The 18,896-nt window shown below is 39.5% G+C and overlaps 1 protein-coding gene across 1 annotated transcript in view; it reads left to right on the top strand.

Annotated features, from left to right (window-relative positions):
* daam2 (dishevelled associated activator of morphogenesis 2) overlaps positions 1-18,896 on the top strand; it is a 94,829-nt gene that overhangs the window by 52,087 nt on the left and 23,846 nt on the right. Inside the window, exons 4-11 of the mRNA XM_014010227.1 lie at positions 173-247; positions 4,193-4,287; positions 12,578-12,911; positions 15,102-15,212; positions 15,632-15,735; positions 15,853-15,919; positions 16,041-16,158; positions 16,268-16,406. Coding sequence (XP_013865681.1) covers positions 173-247; positions 4,193-4,287; positions 12,578-12,911; positions 15,102-15,212; positions 15,632-15,735; positions 15,853-15,919; positions 16,041-16,158; positions 16,268-16,406 — 1,043 coding nt within the window. The remainder of the gene's footprint in view (positions 1-172; positions 248-4,192; positions 4,288-12,577; positions 12,912-15,101; positions 15,213-15,631; positions 15,736-15,852; positions 15,920-16,040; positions 16,159-16,267; positions 16,407-18,896) is intronic.

The raw sequence follows: 18,896 nt of genomic DNA, 5'->3' as shown, positions 1-18,896 counted from the left end.
TGCAACACGGGGAATGTGATACAAACTTCAGATTGTGGTCAGAACTGCAAAAATAAACGTGTTTCAACACGAACTGTTTACTTGCTCATAAATCACTTTCACCGCACCATAACAATAAAAAATATTGATGCAGTGTGCGAGTTTCACTCAGTTTGTTTCTTTCCATGTGTAGGAGCAAGAGGACCCCAACAAACTGGCCACCAGTTGGCCCGACTACTACATAGACCGCATCAACTCCATGGCGGCTGTAAGTTAAACTCTTTTCCTATCCTTAATTTACATATAAGCATCGTAACATAAGTAAAGTAAGTAAATAAAGTTTTATTTATATAGTGGCTTTCATAGAAATAAATTCACAATGTGCTGTACATTCAGGGAAGCGGGGTGGGGCAGTTAAGAAACGCCCATTCAAGAAGACATGCAAGGCAAACATGGGGGAACAGGTGAAACAGGTCGTGCAGCAAACACAGTTGCGCTACCTTTAACAACAGAAAATCTAAAAACCACATAAGGGAAGACGAGGAAAGAAAAAACATCATATTATATCGACAATGTAACACACTATGGTGTTTATAAAAAAAAACTCTTTAAGGCGAGCTTTTCCCTCCCGAGAGGTCACTGCGCTCTCTGTCATTTTTTCTCAGGCATCTTTCTGGGCAAACTTTTTTATCATGTCCCTGCTGACTGCATATATATATATATATATATATTCACATGACCACATTCCTTCGCTTTGACCTCTGCATTCACACACACTGTGATGACAAACAGGCCATTTAGACACTCAGCAGTTCAGCGAGTGGGAATAACCGTCAGAAACATGGAGCCAAGCCAAGACGACGACGACGTTCATTATTTCTAGTCAGTAAGGCTGCCAGTGAAAACAGTGTGATGCCACCGCTGACCTCTCTTCTACTCTAAATTTTACATGTTGTTATGTGACATTGTGGTATTTGATTCACTCAATCACTGAACAGTTTGTACTGGTGACCYCTGACCTTTTTGAGTTCTTATGTGAACTGGTCTCCCGAATGTTTAGAAACCGTTAAATAAGATATTTTTAACAGGGGTTCTTAAAGGGTGGCCTGTACCCCTGAAATGTAGAAATGATCGAGCTAGTTTTACAGTTCAAATAGTCATATATTTTCTGCCTTTTTTAATGTTTACTTTTCAGTATTGAAACAAACAGTCCAATTTTTACGACATTTCTAAATTTCCCCAGGCCACAGATCAGATAAACTGTTCGGCTGTAATTTATACAGATCACTATAAACATAAAAATAAAGGCATTAAAAACTATTTATTACCGTGCCGTTTATTTTTTCTGGCAAATGCACATGTTGCACCAGCTCATGTTAGAGGTTGCTACTTTTACAGCTGTTTTTTGTTTACTGGCTTTAGGGAGAAAGTGAGTTTCTGTTGGACAGAACACCATCAGTACCAGAGCTCAACATCGATGTCTGAAGAAACCGTTTTTACTGTCAGGTTCAGGCAGCACTTACACAGATGGTGTTGTACTGTAAGTGGAGCACAGAGAAAGTTCTGATTTGTGAGCTGCCAAGAATGTGAAATCCAGCAGGACTGCAGCAGTGCCTTTAGTAATATTAGGTGTCAGACATTCTGTCAACATTATGTTTCATCCTTTCTTTTGGAGCTGATCTCCAAAACAATGCAAATCAATTTTTTTGTGCAAAAATGTATCAGTTCTGCATTTTTTATGTTAGTTAGGTTTTTAAAGCCAACATATCTGCTTTGTTTTTGTCTCACTTTTTTGATCGATTTAACTGGCTCTATTTCATTTATTTGGACTTCCCAGGGTTRCCACACAATTAAGCAAAGCAAAAACAGCCAATATGTTTTAATGGCACGACAGCCCACCCAGTCAGCTTTAACTAAACAAAGGCCACATATCAAACTTYTAAAATAAAATTTAGTGGAAAAAATAAATTGACGTACAAGACATGCTACAAAGGTCAGATGATCCCGGGCGACACCCCGAGCTACGTGCTGTAGACTGGGTCAGTATAAATAATTACACTGATATCAGGGACGGATTTAAACATTGGAAACAGTTATAAAGGTTGTAGCATTTTACTTATGCGAAAATCAAAATCCCAACTTTAAAAATCTCTCTCTCTTTTTTTATATTTGCTATTAAGTCCAGAGTTAGACGCCATTATTTACTGTCAGAAGTTTTCTCCCTTTCCCGAACTGTTTTTCATGCCCATTACAAGTCCTCCATTGACTCCACAGTGGTGCTCCAGACAACATCTTCACAAGAAATCCATGACTTCATGTCTTGGCTTGTGTTCGAGCTCACAGGGGCAGACCTTCTACAGTAGCTGAATTATTAGATGATCTCACTTTGGCTTCGTTGGCCTGACGATTTCCTTATGACCGGCATTTTAATGTTCATTCATAAAGTCATGTCAGAGCTCTGATTTTGTTTGTTGGCCATGCGGCAATAAATCAAATGTCCATTTGACTTATAGAGGAAAGTTACTGTAGTCCAGATGTTTCTAACCTGGTGAGTGGAGAAAGTTTCCTGAAGCAAGAAACTGGAATAAAGCCTCAATGATGAAGTAAAACGCTTCTGATTGTCACTTGAGATAAAATGAATCACAGAGAATTCAGGATGGCATGCTTTCAATTTGAAAAAGCCACAACATAAATTAAAATGTATGGATGGATTTTATTTCTGTTTGTGGATTATTTAAAGATGAATATATTAGATTTTTGTTTCCATCTTTCCATTAGAAACTTTCAGGTTTTAACCATTCAAAATGTATGGTTTGCTAAAACATTTTTTTAAGCCAGACGTTATTTTTCTAAATGCAGACCATCTGACTGAATTGTTGTTTCTTTCAGCTGCTCTCTATAGCAAGGGTCCCACCAGATGTCCTTTCTGATGCAATCTAGCCTTGAACCTGCAGCCTCAGGATTGCAAGATGCAGCACTAACCACCAAGCTACCATAGCCAATGTGGAGAAAAGTGTACAGTCCAATAAATAAATGAATAAATAAACAAACATCCTTGAATTTACAACCTTAGAAGTTATCTTAATTTTTTTCCAGATTTGTCACCATTACGTAAAAAACATCCGATATTAGCTTGTGCATCAGTGATCTGCGTTGCCCAAATGATCATCCCTCTTCAGTCCAGCCCGAAGGCAAACCACTGACTCTGGGAGGCACTTCTCATAATAAAGATTTAGGGAAGTACCGTCTGCTGGTTTACCAACATGCTATAATAATATCCTTGTGTGCATGCTGGCCACAGGTATGAATGGGCTTACAAATAGCAGATGTAAGAAGGAGCCTTTTGGCTAGACTCACTGACATGGGGAGCTGGCTCAGAGAACTGCCTCTTCAGGGCTTTTAAACTGTCTGGATTTGAGATTAAGTTGAATCGGTGGATATTTTGACTGTAATGTCTCTAGATTTAACACTCCTTCACGCTCTAGAAAATGGAGTTGTTGGGTATAACAAAAACTTGAATTAACAACTGTTTGTTCTCATTGTTGTTTGTGGAATATTAGCAAGCAGTTTCAATCTAGATGCAGTATTTAAGGATTATAAAATATGATCATCAATGCGTTTTTTTCTCAACCAGCCAAATTGGCAGTACTATGGCAAGCTTACTCTACTGTTGAAACAAACAGTTGAGCATTTGGCAATGGGCTGCGATGGAAACGCCTGTAGAAGCTAAACAGAAGCCGTGACTAATGGGAGCACAGCAGCTCTTTTGAAGTTACTGACAAAAGCTTTTAAGTGGTGCACAGATGCGTTAACGCTAACGCTGGTTTGAATGTTATTTATTATTTGCTCTATTTATTGTGGGCTTGATTAGAGCTAATTGTCTGCATGACTTAGTTTGGCATGTCGTTTAGCTTCAAACGGTTCTTTTAGGGGGAAAAAATACACTTGGTTGWTTAACAGAGCCTGGCAGTTCAGCCTGGAGAGTCTGAATAAATATGTTACTAAGTCTAATCGAAACAAGAACAAGTCCTTGTGAAACAAAGCAGAATATGTATTGCTTATGTCTTAAGATTTTTATGTTGCCCTGGTAATAACTCAGAAATTCTCTTTATTGAAGATGAAAAGCATCAAAAACTCCCAACTACAAATTAACTGTACCATAAAACCACATTTCAGACCTGTGTATGGAATAAATCTCTCCYTGTGCTTCCAGATGCAGACACTATTTGCCTTTGATGAGGAGGAAATGGAAATGAGGAACAAGGTGGTTGAAGATCTGAAGACGGCTCTCAGAACTCAGCCGATGAGGTCAGAGAATCTTCATTACTTACTGTCCTCTGGTATTTTCCTCTGCCAGAAACAGCAGAGCTTTTCACTGCATGACGCCAACTCAAGTCGTTCATTCCGACCAGTTGACTTGTCGTAGTAATACCCCACAAACTAATTACAGCTAATAATGTAACATACTGTTGGAAAGATCTAGTTTATAATAATTGTCTCTTGTCATTAAGAGTAATTCTATTTAATCGCTTCCAGCTGAAATACAGCYAATTAAAGATATTTTTAGACCAAATGTTTCACTTTTTTCCTCTCCCGACATGGTCACTGGCAGCTGTTAGGCTTTTGCTTGTCATCACAACGAAACATTCAGACACTGGACATCCCGCTAACACAAGCAGCCTCCCTCTCCCCCCATCAGCAGCTCCTTTGCAGCCRTCCGTCCGCCACTCAGAAGGTGCATTGGTCTGAACCCAAGCGAGGCCGTTGAGCTTTCACAAGACGAGATATAAAGTGACAGAGTGAATGTGCAGAGTGACATAAACTCGCTGCAGCTTTTAAGTCTGGGTCACGTCTGGGTTGTATGTTTTGTAAGCCAACTTTGCACCATTGTGTTTGTGCTTCATCTTCAGTCCCCCACTTGTGCATTGATGCTGTTTATGCATCTGATAAAAGATGGTATCAAATAACTTAAGTTTATGTTTAATTATTACTTCTTTGTTTTAGTAGAGCTTTTCTGTTTTTAATAGGATTATTGGATTGGCTATGGAGTATATAAGACGTATTGCTCTGCACAGGTAATTAAAAGCAGCCACGCTGATTACGCTGCAGATCGCAACTTAATGAAAAAAAAATTACCAACAAATTCTGTGAAATAATCCACCATTATCTRTCCTTTTAAAGGGGCAATATCATGTAAAATCAACTTTTTTGAGTTTTATATCATGTTATTATGCTATACTCCCATAAAAACATGCCCAAAGCCTTGCTTTGACTCATTCATGCATGTTTGAGAAATCCTGCAGCGATTTTAGGAAACCATGCTGAGGATTAAAATGACAGGTGGGGACCAGAAGCGCCCCTGGGACGTGTCTTTAAGCCGAACTTCCTCATGGCAGAGCCCTCCCCGACACACACACACACTGCCCATGCAGGCTCTCGGGTGAAACTGAAAGTGAAACTGAAACTGTCTGCTGAGCTCCTAAAACTCACTCAGTGAAGCTCTTATCAGATTAAAAATACCTTTTGAGGAAATGTATTTTCAGATGCCAAGTAAACTGCATTATAGCGCACGGGAGGAGGTTCTTAAAGAGACAGAGGCCAATTTCAAGGCATTTAGAAGAGGAAGTGATGAGAAGATGTTTATTTTCTATTTAAACATAAAAACAGCATTTTAATAACAACTAAAGGTGACAGATAATTTGTTATGGTATAGTATTTAAATATATGTCTGAGAAACACATATTGCCCCTTTAAAGTTTATTTAATCAACATGCTTTATTCTAAAAACCAATCATTCACTTTTTAGTTTTCTTCTTTTTTGATGTCCACTTTAAAGAACAAACTTTGATCATCTCTTAATGCTTTCTTTCTGCAAATGTAGTAAGAACTTCTCAGTCAAAATCCAGTAATACTGTTCCAAAAGAATCCTTAAATTAGTAATGATTTTTTATTATTTTTGTTTGCAGGTGATCAAATGTGAGATTGATAAAATGTAAGAACAGAAGAGCATAAATAAGAGTGTTTTTCTTTATTTATTTTTTGATAGTTTTGAGGGTCACCTTTTATTGTTTGTGTTTTTCCTCCTCCCTCAGATAACTGACTCCATCAAACTGTAACGGCTCAATTGTCGCCGCTCAGTGACACACCTGCACCCAGGCTGTTCACCTCAGAATGAGTTATGGCTCATTACCACACAGATGTTTTTCACTACTGTAAACTTGATGTGGGTAGCAGGTGTGTTCCACAGAATATGGGTGTCCAGGGAGAACCGGAGCAGTACGTTAGTGTCCAGCCTTTTGTCAGATTTGAGACAAATGGGTGTCTAAGACAGAAAGATGGCTTTGAGCTTAAATGTCTGGGAGAAATCTGAACGTCTTCCCATCTTTATGGGTCATTTCTCTGCTCCTCGGTGGTTTTCATGCTGATTTTATGCTCAAGTGTTGGGAGACACGGCTGTGTCTGTTCGTATTTAAGCTTGATTCATGCTGGCCGGCCTGAAATGACCTCCCTCCTCCTTTTCCCCTCTGGCACTTTTACAGAGGCAGCTGCGCCTGGTTCTGAACAGGGGCCCTTGTTGCTCTCAGCTTGTTTTGCAGGGCCACAGGAGTCAAACACATGGTGGGTATGCAGGGTGCCAGGCAGAGTAGACAAAAAGAGCCCATTGTCAGGGAGTCGTTCACTGTGATCAGGTGACTGGTTTGAGTTGTTGTTACAGTGAAAACAAAGAGATATGAAAATTAACAGAGCTGTCTTTATTTCAGTCTCACTTCATGACAAAATGTCTCAGTTTTTTAGTTTGAAAATCAGTCTGAAATTTTCAAAAAATTTTAGTCTGAAAATTAGAAAAAAAAATGGTGAAATTGGGTTAAAGTCTGCATCGTTTTCAGCTGTTTCATTTTACAGGTAGGGGTGCAACAATACATGTATCTGTATCGAATCATTCAATACAGTGCTCAAGGTTCCCTATGTAGCAAACAATACAGATTTTTTAAATATATTTTATCAACTTGTCTTCTGAAAATGCTCTGTGTTGAAGGCTCAGTGGATCTGTGTTCGACTACTCCACCTAGGCTGCGTTGTCGAGCACAGACCCATTGAGAAACTTGCTGTTTCATCAACATTTAATTTAAAAACTGTCCTTTTGTGATTTAAAAAATTCATAATTAATTTCAATAAATTACAAGTTAAGAAGGGCATGGAAATGTATTTTGTTTGTATTGAAAAAGCATCAACCCATGAGACTAAAGTATCAAACCAAATTGTGAATTTATGTCGTTGCACCCCTAGTTAATAGAGGTCTTATCTCTTTCTCCTAAATTATTACTAATTACACCTAAARCAATAATTAAAACTCTGACAATGTGAGGTAACCATTTATAGTTTTTACAATGCATTTTTTGTAATTATCTGTTATCAGTGGTTAATATATCAGTACACGTTTTAGCAAATCATTAATGACTGTTTATCTTTTTATGGCTGGAAAAWTTTTTTATTGACCAACAGCCCTTAACAGCTGCAAAACGTGGAACGTGGTCCTGAGTAAGATCAAAACCAAACAGTAAAACCATTTGCATTGACAGTACTCCTCTTCAGTTCTCCTCCGTTTGAACAGACCTATCCACAAAGAAGTCTGAAAATCGAATGGAAATAGTGTTGGTACAACAAATATAACATTATATTATGGAACAATAAGATTAAAACAAACTATCATGGCAGTTTATTTTATCTGAGTGAAGCTGCAAATATTTTTTCATACACCTTAAATTGTTTTCAATAGATATATTTATTCAGTAAATTTATAGACCTTGTTAAACTGTAATCAAATGCATGTGTTCATTATTTGTGTTTATATTGAGTACATCTATATATGCATTCATGCATCCAAGATTCGGCACCCYTCATTTGCTTCCATTTAGTTGTGAAATAACTGCCGGGGGGGTTAGAAAATCAAGGTTTTCTTTTCAGGTCACTGGGGCTGTGCTGGCCAAGATGCACTGCAGTCAAAGACTTATGTCATCATCTCAAAGCTTAACTGAGACAGCTGCCTGGACCCCGTTTTGGGGAAATCTCTTCTCCTCTGCTTCTGTGTCAATAACCCTTTGGATGATCTGCTACCAGCACAAGCAGATATTATTGTTTTAAACATTCTGCAGCCAGATCTCTTTAAAGGCTCTGCTGAAATTTCTCCCTTTACATACAGTATTAAATAATGTATTAGTGGGAGAGCAGAGAATCACACTTTGGCCAGAGCRATGTGTTTGTTTCTCTGAGGCTGGTTTCTCTCACTGGGATACTTGGCTATAAAGACAGGGAGGGAGCTTGTGTTGTCTGCACAGAAAAAGACACTAAAACAAATTGCCGCACATCTGTTAATTGTTGTTRGTGTGTGAACCAGTCGATGAGACTCAGTGTGAAATGTTTTGAGGGGTGTGCAGAGTTGGAATGTATTTATAAATGCAGTCCATTTAGCTTTTTTTTATTTTATTTTAATACACATTTTATTGAAAAAATGTGACATACTTTGTTTGACAGTTAGATAAAGAAACACTTAATGATGTGACATGGAAATTTGATTTTATCCAAGTAATCGTAGGCAAAACCGTTTTTTAAATTTTTTTTAAGTTTTATTGCCTTTGGAAAATGTAACAGAACAATATAGTGTGTTGGCAGTCGGCTAAGTCTGGTCACAGTAGTTCAGGTTGCATTGTATTTTACAGGCAGCTTCAAAACAAAGACTACACAAAAAGAGAAAGCAGGTCCAAGCAGTTTAACAACAACAGATAGGGCTGAGTCTGAAAACTGCAGAAGCAAGTCAAAACTAAAACCTGTGAGAACACATTTGTTATGGGAAACCAGATTCTGTACGTTCACTTGAAGTTAAATGTCAGCCAGCTAAYGTGTTACCAGCAAAGACTAAAAATCCACAGTCCCTGTGACCAAAAAGAAGCTGCTTTTAATCTAATGAGGAGATTCTTTGTCATGAGACAAAGGCAGCAAATATGCTCAGTTGTTTTTAACAGCAAGCAGGAAGTCACTTCTCTGGTTTGTGTTTGTGGTCTTAACTGGTAATTTCAAGTCATATCTAATGCTGAAATATTATCAAATTAGGGGGAAATAATTTTAATTCTTGATTTTGTTGGTTAAGTGCAGTATTATGTGATTTCAGTGACAGGTTCTTGGGGTCATTATGTTATAGACCACCTGAGCCGACAGACCGCTACACTAACCTCTCCCCRTGGATCTGCTAATAAATTTTATCCATGAGAACGCTTCTGTTCATACGCACACATTTACCGCAGATGTGCTCTTTGGCCAAGAGTTTTACTGTTTTCTTTCTATGTGTCAATTTTATGTGCTTGTCCTTTGTTCAGCCTTTATGTTACTTCAGATATATGCCAGGATTCACAAAATGAGACATTTTTTTTCTTTCCAAGTGCACGTCGTGCTGATTTTATTTCATGTCTGATCCCAGTCCTGCAAACACCTCCAATCAGTTAGCTGTAATCGATGCCTCCTACAACCCTCCAAGGTCTCTCATTCACATTCARGTCCTTAATATAGTCAGACGTCTGTGTGTGAATGCACGCTCGTGTCCCGGGATGTAGATGAGTGGGTGTTTTTTGAAAGAGGCTGTAAGTGCGACGATGTGAAGGACCGGAGAGAGGCTCTATAAAGAGCRCATGGTCACTTGAGTTTGTGCTTGTGGAAGCGTTGGACTCGGAGGAGTTTTTGCGGTTATGCTTCGAGGCAGGCAGTCTGCCACACAGGGGTCATCCTTGGTTCAGAAACAAAAACAGTTTGGCCTCTACAGCTAAAACCTCAAACAATCTGTTTAGCTGGACTCAAATTCTGAATTTCAATTTGAGCATCTGGATTAGTTTTCCGCTCCATCCTGCTCATTACGAATATTGTCTGCCTCTGGTTGGGGGATTTTTCCACCCTTTTTTTTTTTAGATCAATGGAAATTGCATGACTATCAAAGCCTGCTAACTCTCAATAATAGCAATCATTTATGTAATCAAAGAAAGCATACCATGCCTCGACCCTTGACTTATCTTAAACTTTTTTACTCTTGGATCATTCCAAGCCTTTTTATTTATTTATTTATTTATTTATTTATTTATTTACTTTTTTACTTGAACATCTTCTTGTATGTTTGTGTTTGTGGTACCGTTTATCCGTTTCGCCTCTGCTCATATCACATGCAGCAGCTGAACCTAAGTGGGTGGTTACGTATGCAGCTCTCGTTCCAGAAAATGGAAATGAACCTGATATTTATGCCAGCCAGCTAAATATCTTTGGATTGAAGAAGACAAAAGAAACGTTACTGTTTTAAGTGCTCACTAAGAGCATGAAGTTTGGAAGAAGAGAAGAGTGCTGTTGCATGTTAGCGGTTCGAGGATTAGAGCAGGTGTATCTCCTCCATTGTGAATATCTTCTTGTTCACTTCCTTTTATACAAGTGCACACAGATGCATCGGGTCGTGATGTGTAATCCATGCATGTTTTCAGGCAAATTGTCGGTGATACGGTAGAGTGATGCGAAGCAGGCGGCGTGCAAAGCCTTGAATCCAGACGCCAAGAAAAACATCTCTCACCCTCTGCTTTCCATACATTAATCACAAGGATGTTCAGCCTAATTTCTCTTCCACTATGAAAGTTCTTTCAGAGTTGGCCCTAAGTTTCTGAGCAGATGTAAGGCTGTTCCTGCTGTCTCCACTGGCCAAACCCTCGTCGCTGGGTCCAGCTATTGCAGTTGGACCATTTCTGCCTCGCTCCTGCTCCAGTGTCTGCATTAAATCGGAATCGAGTCGWATTTAATACGTGGGATTTATTTTTCACCACCATGGTGCGAAGTGGAGGTTGAAGCATATGAGCTCAAACAAGAAGCACATTGTCTGCTGGCTTGTGATTGCTGTGTGTGTTYTTTAAATCGTTGATTGTATCCATGCGTGCATGCATGTAGATCTTCTCGATCTCATCGAAAAACCGCTGCTGGAAATCAGAAGCACGATGGTGCCAGGTGATGTTTTTTTTTCTCTCTGTTTATTTCCAGGCATCTGCTTAAGATCTGAGATTCATCGTGTGCGAGCAAGGGAGAGGCCGCCGTCCCAGTGTGAATTATGCTAATTATAATATCTAAAGTTTTTGGCGTTGTTTGTATACAGGCTTCAGCCAWGACAGCAGAAGAGGACAGAACTCAGACTGTCTATAAGGGTCAAAACCATGAATCCATGAATCAACCACATAAAGTAGTCATGAATCTCAGCTTATTTTTAGCTRTCTTTTCACTCTCACTCAATTCCTCATTTGCTCTCTTTCTTTCCATCTTACAAACCTTCATTTGTTTAAAATAATTTATGAAGCCTATCAGGAATCTTACTGAGTGGGAAACTCATTTGCAAACCAACCCACACTGTGCTCACTGGACGTGACATCCTCCAGTGTTTACATGTCCTGCTTGTCGCTTCTTTCCTCGTGGAGGTCAATGACTCGCCGTTTTCTAATTAGTTCGGCTAATGCGGGCTGTGTGTCAAAGACGAGGTGAACTTGAGGAGTTATAGTTTGAAAGTGTCAAGTTTGCGTTTTTATGATGGTTTGAGTGATAGGAAATGATTAAAGTAAATGAAATATTTGAGTGTGTTGGAATGGCCTGGAAGAGAGGACGCATTGTGAATCAAAATCTTGTGAAAGCTCAACAAAAAAATGTTTGTTGACTATAATGGTTCTGAGAAATAGATGTTAAACAGCTGAATTCCAAATCAAGACCTTTTGGCAGTAGTTCTACATTTGTGAATGGCAATAGCTGTGTTTCCATTGACCRCAAAAAAGCGCAAATTAGAATTTCGAAAATAAATTTATTCAATGGAAACATGTCAATTTAGGAAAAAAATAAGTTTTTCAACAATGTTTTTGCGCTAGGATAAGGTGGTTTTTTGGCCGTATCGAATTTGGTGTTTTTCCAAAGCTGCATTGGAAACACTTTTTTCGCATCACGGGAGTCACGTGATCAACAACCGTCTGTTTCTACTGGCGTAAAAGACAACGATGAAGAAGATAACAGGAAGCAGAAGTAGTAGTAATATCACAAAAGTAGTAAAAGAAAGTAGTAAACTCACTAACTACAATTTCCCAAAAACACAGCATACATATCACTCCCAAGTAGGGGCTTGACGCTGGAAAGCCTCGAAAAAAGACACCGACGTCTCCTCTGATGATGAGCGCTAGTGTCGCGGTAGCAATTTGCTATGTGTTTACATCCATTGCCGCCATGTTTGTAATGACGTATTGCGAGAACAAGCTTATTCACGTGTGACTTTAATAGCATTTCTTACTTAATGGAAACACCGCAGTTGCGAAACTGTGTTTTTTGACATTAACAGAATACTGACAAAGTTTTGCGCACATTTGCAATGGAAATGCAGCTAATGTTATCCAACAACATGGCTTAAATTGGAACAAAAATGAGCAAATGAACTACTGGTTTCCAAAGAAAAATGCCTAATAATGGTTTGCAAGTCTTTTTAAACGAAGCTACTCTTTCTGTTGTTTTCCAAGTCTTCTCATTTTTTTTCTGAATTTGCTCTTCATCCCTTCAGGTTCGTCACACGCTTCATCGAACTCGACGGGCTCACCTGCCTGCTCAACTTTCTGCGCAGCATGGACTACGAGACGTCGGAGAGCCGCATCCACACCTCTGTCATTGGCTGCATCAAGGCCCTGATGAACAACTCGCAGGGCCGCGCGCACGTCTTGGCCCACCCTCAGAGCATCAACACCATTTCTCAGAGCCTGCGGACGGAGAACATCAAAACCAAAGTGGCGGTGCTGGAGATACTGGGCGCAGTTTGCTTGGTGCCCGAYGGACACAAGAAGGTGTTGCAGGCCATGGCGCATTACCAGAAATACGCTGCTGAGAGGACTCGCTTCCAGGTGAGGGGAAAATGAAATGTTCTTTCTGAGCATTTAACTAAACAAGTGGTGGATATGTGAAGTTAAATGTAGACACAACAAGGGTTACTTCTGGCTCCCTGTATCCCTCCCCACACCATGTGTTTTGACCCCCACCCCCTCCCCTCCTTAGCTGTCCGCACTGTTTTGCAGCGTAGTTTTTTTGAGCATATGCTTGTGTGTTTTCTGTATAAAACGGGATCAAAGCTCTTTTTTTAACAAACCCTTCCTATGTTTGTGTATTCTAAACTGCAAAGGTAGCGCACTAAGTTGCGAAACACCCTGGACATTCGTTCCCCCATGTTTGTCACGTGTGTGTGTTTCTCTGGACAGATGTTCTAAACTGCAAATTTCGTTCTGCACTGCATYTTGATGTTGTGTGTGAATGGCAAATGATTCTGAAATTCTTTGAGTTTAGATGCCCTTTTTGTGTTTAAGGGATTAATAGTTTATTGTCAAATGTCTTAAAGCGTACATATCAAGCAATATATATATATATAAAGTTAAATACCTTTTGTTGTGTCTTTGGAGTCTCTGAGTCGAGGAAATTAGAATTTACTCTCTCCCGTTGTTGCATAGATATCTTTATAGTTTTTGGGGGTCATATTTTTCAAACAGTTCAGTTTTTTTCTATGATATTTTCTGAACTATTACATCATAGTATTTGTGACAGAACTGCCATATAAGGTCTGGACTTACAACTACAATCATTCTTTTCTGGCCCTGGGTCTGACTCTGGCTCCAACATGTGAGGCTGGATGGACACGTCTTCCTTGTTGACATCTTTTAATTCATTTGTAAATAAACTGTTTCTGCACTGCTATATAGTCGTAAACACCTCTATCAAACTGGAATGGACCGCTCTGGAAGGTGGAGGGGGGCGGGGTGTGAAGCGCCTTGTTTGGATTTAAAGAGACAGCCTCAAAATGAGTTGAGACTCACTTCAGAAAATGGGGCAGAGCTTGCGGAGATACAATAAAGAGGGATTCAGACCAAAGCATTGCAGTTCCACTTTATATAGACCYAASAGAATGATTTCAATGTGAAAAAGATGGATGTWAAAGCAGGATATGTCTCCTTTTTAATAAACAAAATATCATTTTGAAAATGATCAGCCACAAGGACCGCACTGAAACTGAGTTGAAATTGAAAAACAACATCCAACTTTTAGAAAGCTTGGAAACTAAATGTAAACAGTTAGGGGTGGTTTAATTCAGTTCAGTTCAATTCAGTTCAGCTCAAAAATACTTTATTGATCCCTAAGGGAAATTACAGTTCAGAACAACCCATCCAAGAGAGAGAGAGAGAGAAACAAAAACATGAATCACATACATGGGAGAACAGGTGCCCATGGGTCCTGCAGCCATAAAGAGGTGCTACCTTTGCATTAGAAAAGAAGAAATAGCCAACATGAGGATAGGTGAGGATAAAAAAAAGAAGTCTCGTACTTGTCCTCTCAGGACACAATATGAGGTTACATAAAAATACCTCTGCACAAGGCATTTATCATAGGGGGCAGAGGAGGCACAAGGACATGGGAGGGAGGGGGCAGCCAGCGGAGGCAGTGAGTTTAGGGCCTTTGCACAGTATTTAGTGTAGACATATTTGAGTCATAGCAGGAGGCTTAAAGCAGACACAATATTTCAAGATAATGCTCTAATAAATCAAGCTGTGGTCATTTCAACAAGTTGATTACTTGTCCTAAAGTACCTCCAGACATTTGGCCTCAGGTTAGGTCAGCATACCATCCTTATTCAGGAGAGGGGGCAAGGATATTTAAACTTATGGAGGTCACTGCGTGCTGAGGGCCTTAGTAAGAAGCAGAGCTGAGTCAACAAGCCACACTTTACACAACCCCTGGGGGGCATGTGGTAAATCATGTCACTTTAGACTAAGCTAAGACCCCAGGAGCTGAATAATTGAGAATGTCTGAAGCCTTTTAATGTTGGTTTGAGTTATGATTAAGCTAAAGTATGTTACGTGTCAGTTTAGGAGGCTCTGTGTTACCTTTTCTTCAGCTTTTAATTTTGCTCAATCAGTATATCTGTATCGCCTTTTAACAAGTTTGTTTCATCTAACTCTGTTTGCATCTGATGATTTTAGCTCTAATATGTATTCTAGTTCAACTTATTAGTTTCTGGCAAACTTTGCCATGTATTTTTCCATGTTCAGACTCTCCTGAATGAGTTGGACAGGAGTACGGGTCGCTACAGAGATGAGGTCAACTTAAAGACTGCCATCATGTCCTTCATCAACGCCGTGCTCAACGCAGGAGCCGGAGAGGTCTGCATGCACTCAAAAAAGTCTTAATCACCTTCTTTTTCTCCAATAGAATTTAAAAAAAACTGATCATGTGTAGATCAAACCGGACCAAAATGTGCAAAATACACTGCAGGTTATTTTTGAGATTTTGTCTTTATTTAATAGCAGGTTTACTGATACCAACTTCAAAAAATACTTTGACACAAAACTAGTAAATAATTAATTAAAATTTTTTACAAGTTCAAAGAAAGACCATATTTATTCCTGGATTTTAAGGTGGCATTAGAAACATTTGCTGACTTGTTAGGTTAAACTGACAGTATTGCACTTTTATTAAAAAAAAGACATACACATTTTGTGGCATCTTATTTTAAGGTAATGCTATTTGTTTGTTCAAACAATTGTCATAAGTCTATTTTTGCTGCTTATTTTACAATCAGGACAACCTGGAGTTTCGCCTCCACCTAAGGTACGAGTTCCTGATGCTGGGCATTCAGCCGGTCATAGATAAGCTCAGAGAGCACGAAAACGCCACTCTAGATAGGTGAGTTATCATCTGCTGAGCTTTTTTCTGTTTTTATCRTTTTGAGTTCTTCAGAAATTGCTGCTTCACATCTAATTATTTGTTCTTCTGCAACGTTCCTTCCTTCCCTTTGTTCAGGCATTTGGACTTCTTTGAGATGGTGCGAAACGAGGACGACTCTGAGCTGGCAAAACGATTTGATCTGGTGAGTGGGCTTTGATTACCTTCAAAGCAGGTTATTTTTGTCGCGAGATCAGAGCTAGAGATGAGCGTGCTTCTCCGTTGAACCGGGTTTGTCAGATGTTCTCCTTTCTGCTCCTCATCAGACCCATGTGGATACAAAGTGTGCTGCTGCCATGTTTGAGCTGATCAAGAAGAAACTGAGCCACACAGACTCCTACCCTCATCTCCTGTCGATCCTTCAGCACTGCTTGCAGATGCCCTGTGAGTAGACCTAATTTATTTAAATTTGTCCTGGTTTTCTGTTTTTAAATATGGATCAAGACTTGACTTAGTTTTACATTTTCGTGTGTGCTTTTGTCTCGACTGTCAGATAAACGTGGAGGCTGCAGCCTGCAGCACTGGCAGCTTTTAGACAGGATCCTCCAGCAGATCGTCCTACAGGACGACAAAGGAGAGGACCCAGATGTTGCACCTCTGGACAACTTCAGTGTTAAAAACATTATTCGCATGTAAGTGAGAGCTACTCTGTGACTTCTTAAAGGGAGGGTATTAGGTAAAAATCATTTATTATGCTGTAATGTCACTCCCTCATCAAAAACATACCCAGAGTGCTGCTTTGACTCATTCATGCATGTTGGAGAAACCCTTGAATCTCCTGTGGCCATGTGGAGCTGCCTAGAATGCTTGCTGGTACAAAGCTCTGCCTATTTACGCAAAGCTCCTCCCTGGAGCAAAGTCTGCAGCTGAGATCCCGCTCCACAGAGCACCCCTCCCCCAAAACACTGTTGTCAAGGTGTGCTGAAGTGGGAATGTAGGAAACGGTAGGAGGTCCAAATCCAAAAAAAAAAAAAAAGGAAACGGTAGGAGGTTCTTAAAGAGACAGAGGCCAATTTCAAAGTGTTTAATTGGGCTTTGATGCAAACTCAACTTTATTTTTGATATATTCATCATTTTCATTAGAAGTGAAGGTAACAGAGTTACTTGATTGTGTTTATAGAATTGAACTATGTGCCCGAAAAATACACAACACCCCCCTTTAAAAGCTTTGTCTTATCCTTTAGTGCTGTGAACTCGTGCCGATTTTTGAATGAAGCTTTTAATCAGCGTTGATTCTCACTAAGATCAAATCTAAAAATCAACCTTTGATGCGAGATATAAAAGCTCTGGAATGAAACRGGCCCAACATCAGCTTCACACTGTAGAAGTCTTCTGTAACCCAGTCTTCAAAGGTTTGACTTGATTCTAGTTTTGGTGCTTGCAATGCGAGCTGAGAATGTGACCGTTCAGAGAAGACAAACTGATATGAAGGTAGCTGCAGGGGGCTGGTGGCTGAATCACAGGAAACTTCACCTTGAATGTGAGTTGGCATGAAAGCGGAAACCAAAGATCAAAAGCAAAGTTCTCTAATCACGTTAAGAGTTGACCAAGTCATCCATGTGTAGGTGCAGTGAAGCAGRCACTCCTCATCGTGTAGGAAACAACAAAGAGGAAGAATGGTTGTATTTAGACCCAGCATTGAGTTTGAGGTTTTGCACGTGTCACTGTAGCTGTTGCTCAAAGAGAATGTTTTCCAAATGATCATTGACRTTTGCTGGGTGTTTGCGGTCGGGGTTTAGCTGAATTCAGTAACTGATACGTGCTTTTCTTCAGTTGATTTAATGCGGTGTGTAGGTTGTGTTAAGAGATTACATTTACAGCTTTGTCCGTACAGTATTTCACCTCCGTTTCTCCTCCTGACGGACATTCATGCCTGTTTTTTCAGCAACTTTCTTCTCCTCYGCTCTCCTCAACTTTGTTATGTTTAAACCAGCCTCAAAATCAGTGATTAATGTGTTTAGTCTTTGCGGTGAAAGCATMGTAAAACATGTAGCGTGGTACACTCCGGCCTCTGCCAGCTCCCGCTTTGTTCACTAATTCAGCCGCCGTTGTTTTTGCAATCGCTCAAATGCGATTCTTTCCAGTAGTGCGCAGAGAGTGGTGCTGCGTCGGAGGCCAAACATTCATTCCTGCCCATCACAGATCCATCACGGCAGCCCAAAAGCCCACCCCCCAAAACTCTTATTGTGTTTCCATAAACTCTCTGAGAGTAAAATRCGTCTGGAAAAAAAAAGTTCATAGACGGAGTTTCCTCATTGTGTTGGCTGCACGCCGGGGTGGGGGGTGAAAACGTAAGGCTCGTGCCATGACGGCCAGGAGGGAGGGGGCCGGGCTCGCCGAAACAACTGTTAAAGCAACTGGCAGACAAAGTCATTCATCATCTGTGATCACCATGATGACGGCTCTGACAGCTTACACGACTGTCTGGCCTGAAATTAACACTTTTTCCCCACAGCTTTTTGACCAGTCAATATGGAAAAGAATCATTCTTGTTTATAATAACAGCTCTGATGGTATAATCAAGTTAAGCCAGTTCTCTTCATCAACACAWGCACTTTGAAAACTTTAATTTGATTATTACATATTTCATTTTAGATTCATATACACTGTAAAAAATATCAACTTCATTTTTTTGGGGATGAAAAACAATTTTCAATTGAAAAAAAATGAAAAACTAAGTGTGATATATTGTGGAAAAATTTAAGTCGTTTAAAAAAACAAAGGCAGTTGTAGTCTTAAACATTATTTTGTGAGTTGTCAGTACTTGTATCTCTAAGTTGTAGGTCATTGCAACGGATGCAAGCACTGCTAACTTCCATGCCTTTTTTCCACTTCAGTAGGAAAAAAAACGTGTTAGTTTCTTAATTTCTTCATCATCAGTGATTTTGTTAGTTATATAAAGAGGAAAGAGGAAAAGAGAGAGAGAGAGGAAATGTAATTAGAAAGACTGAAAGAGAGATTAGAAAATATATTAAATGTACACCAAGAAAACACAAGGCCACACACCCAACATCTGTTTGTTCACCTGAAAATAAAGGAATATGAGAAAACATAGCAACAAAGTACACATCTATATAATAATAAAATTAATTATAATTTTTCTGTAAAGCATGCTTATATAT

The sequence above is a fragment of the Austrofundulus limnaeus genome, unplaced genomic scaffold (assembly GCF_001266775.1).
Source record: "Austrofundulus limnaeus strain Quisiro unplaced genomic scaffold, Austrofundulus_limnaeus-1.0 Scaffold2, whole genome shotgun sequence".
NCBI classification, from domain to species: domain Eukaryota; kingdom Metazoa; phylum Chordata; class Actinopteri; order Cyprinodontiformes; family Rivulidae; genus Austrofundulus; species Austrofundulus limnaeus.
This window is presented reverse-complemented; position numbering and strand designations above follow the sequence as displayed.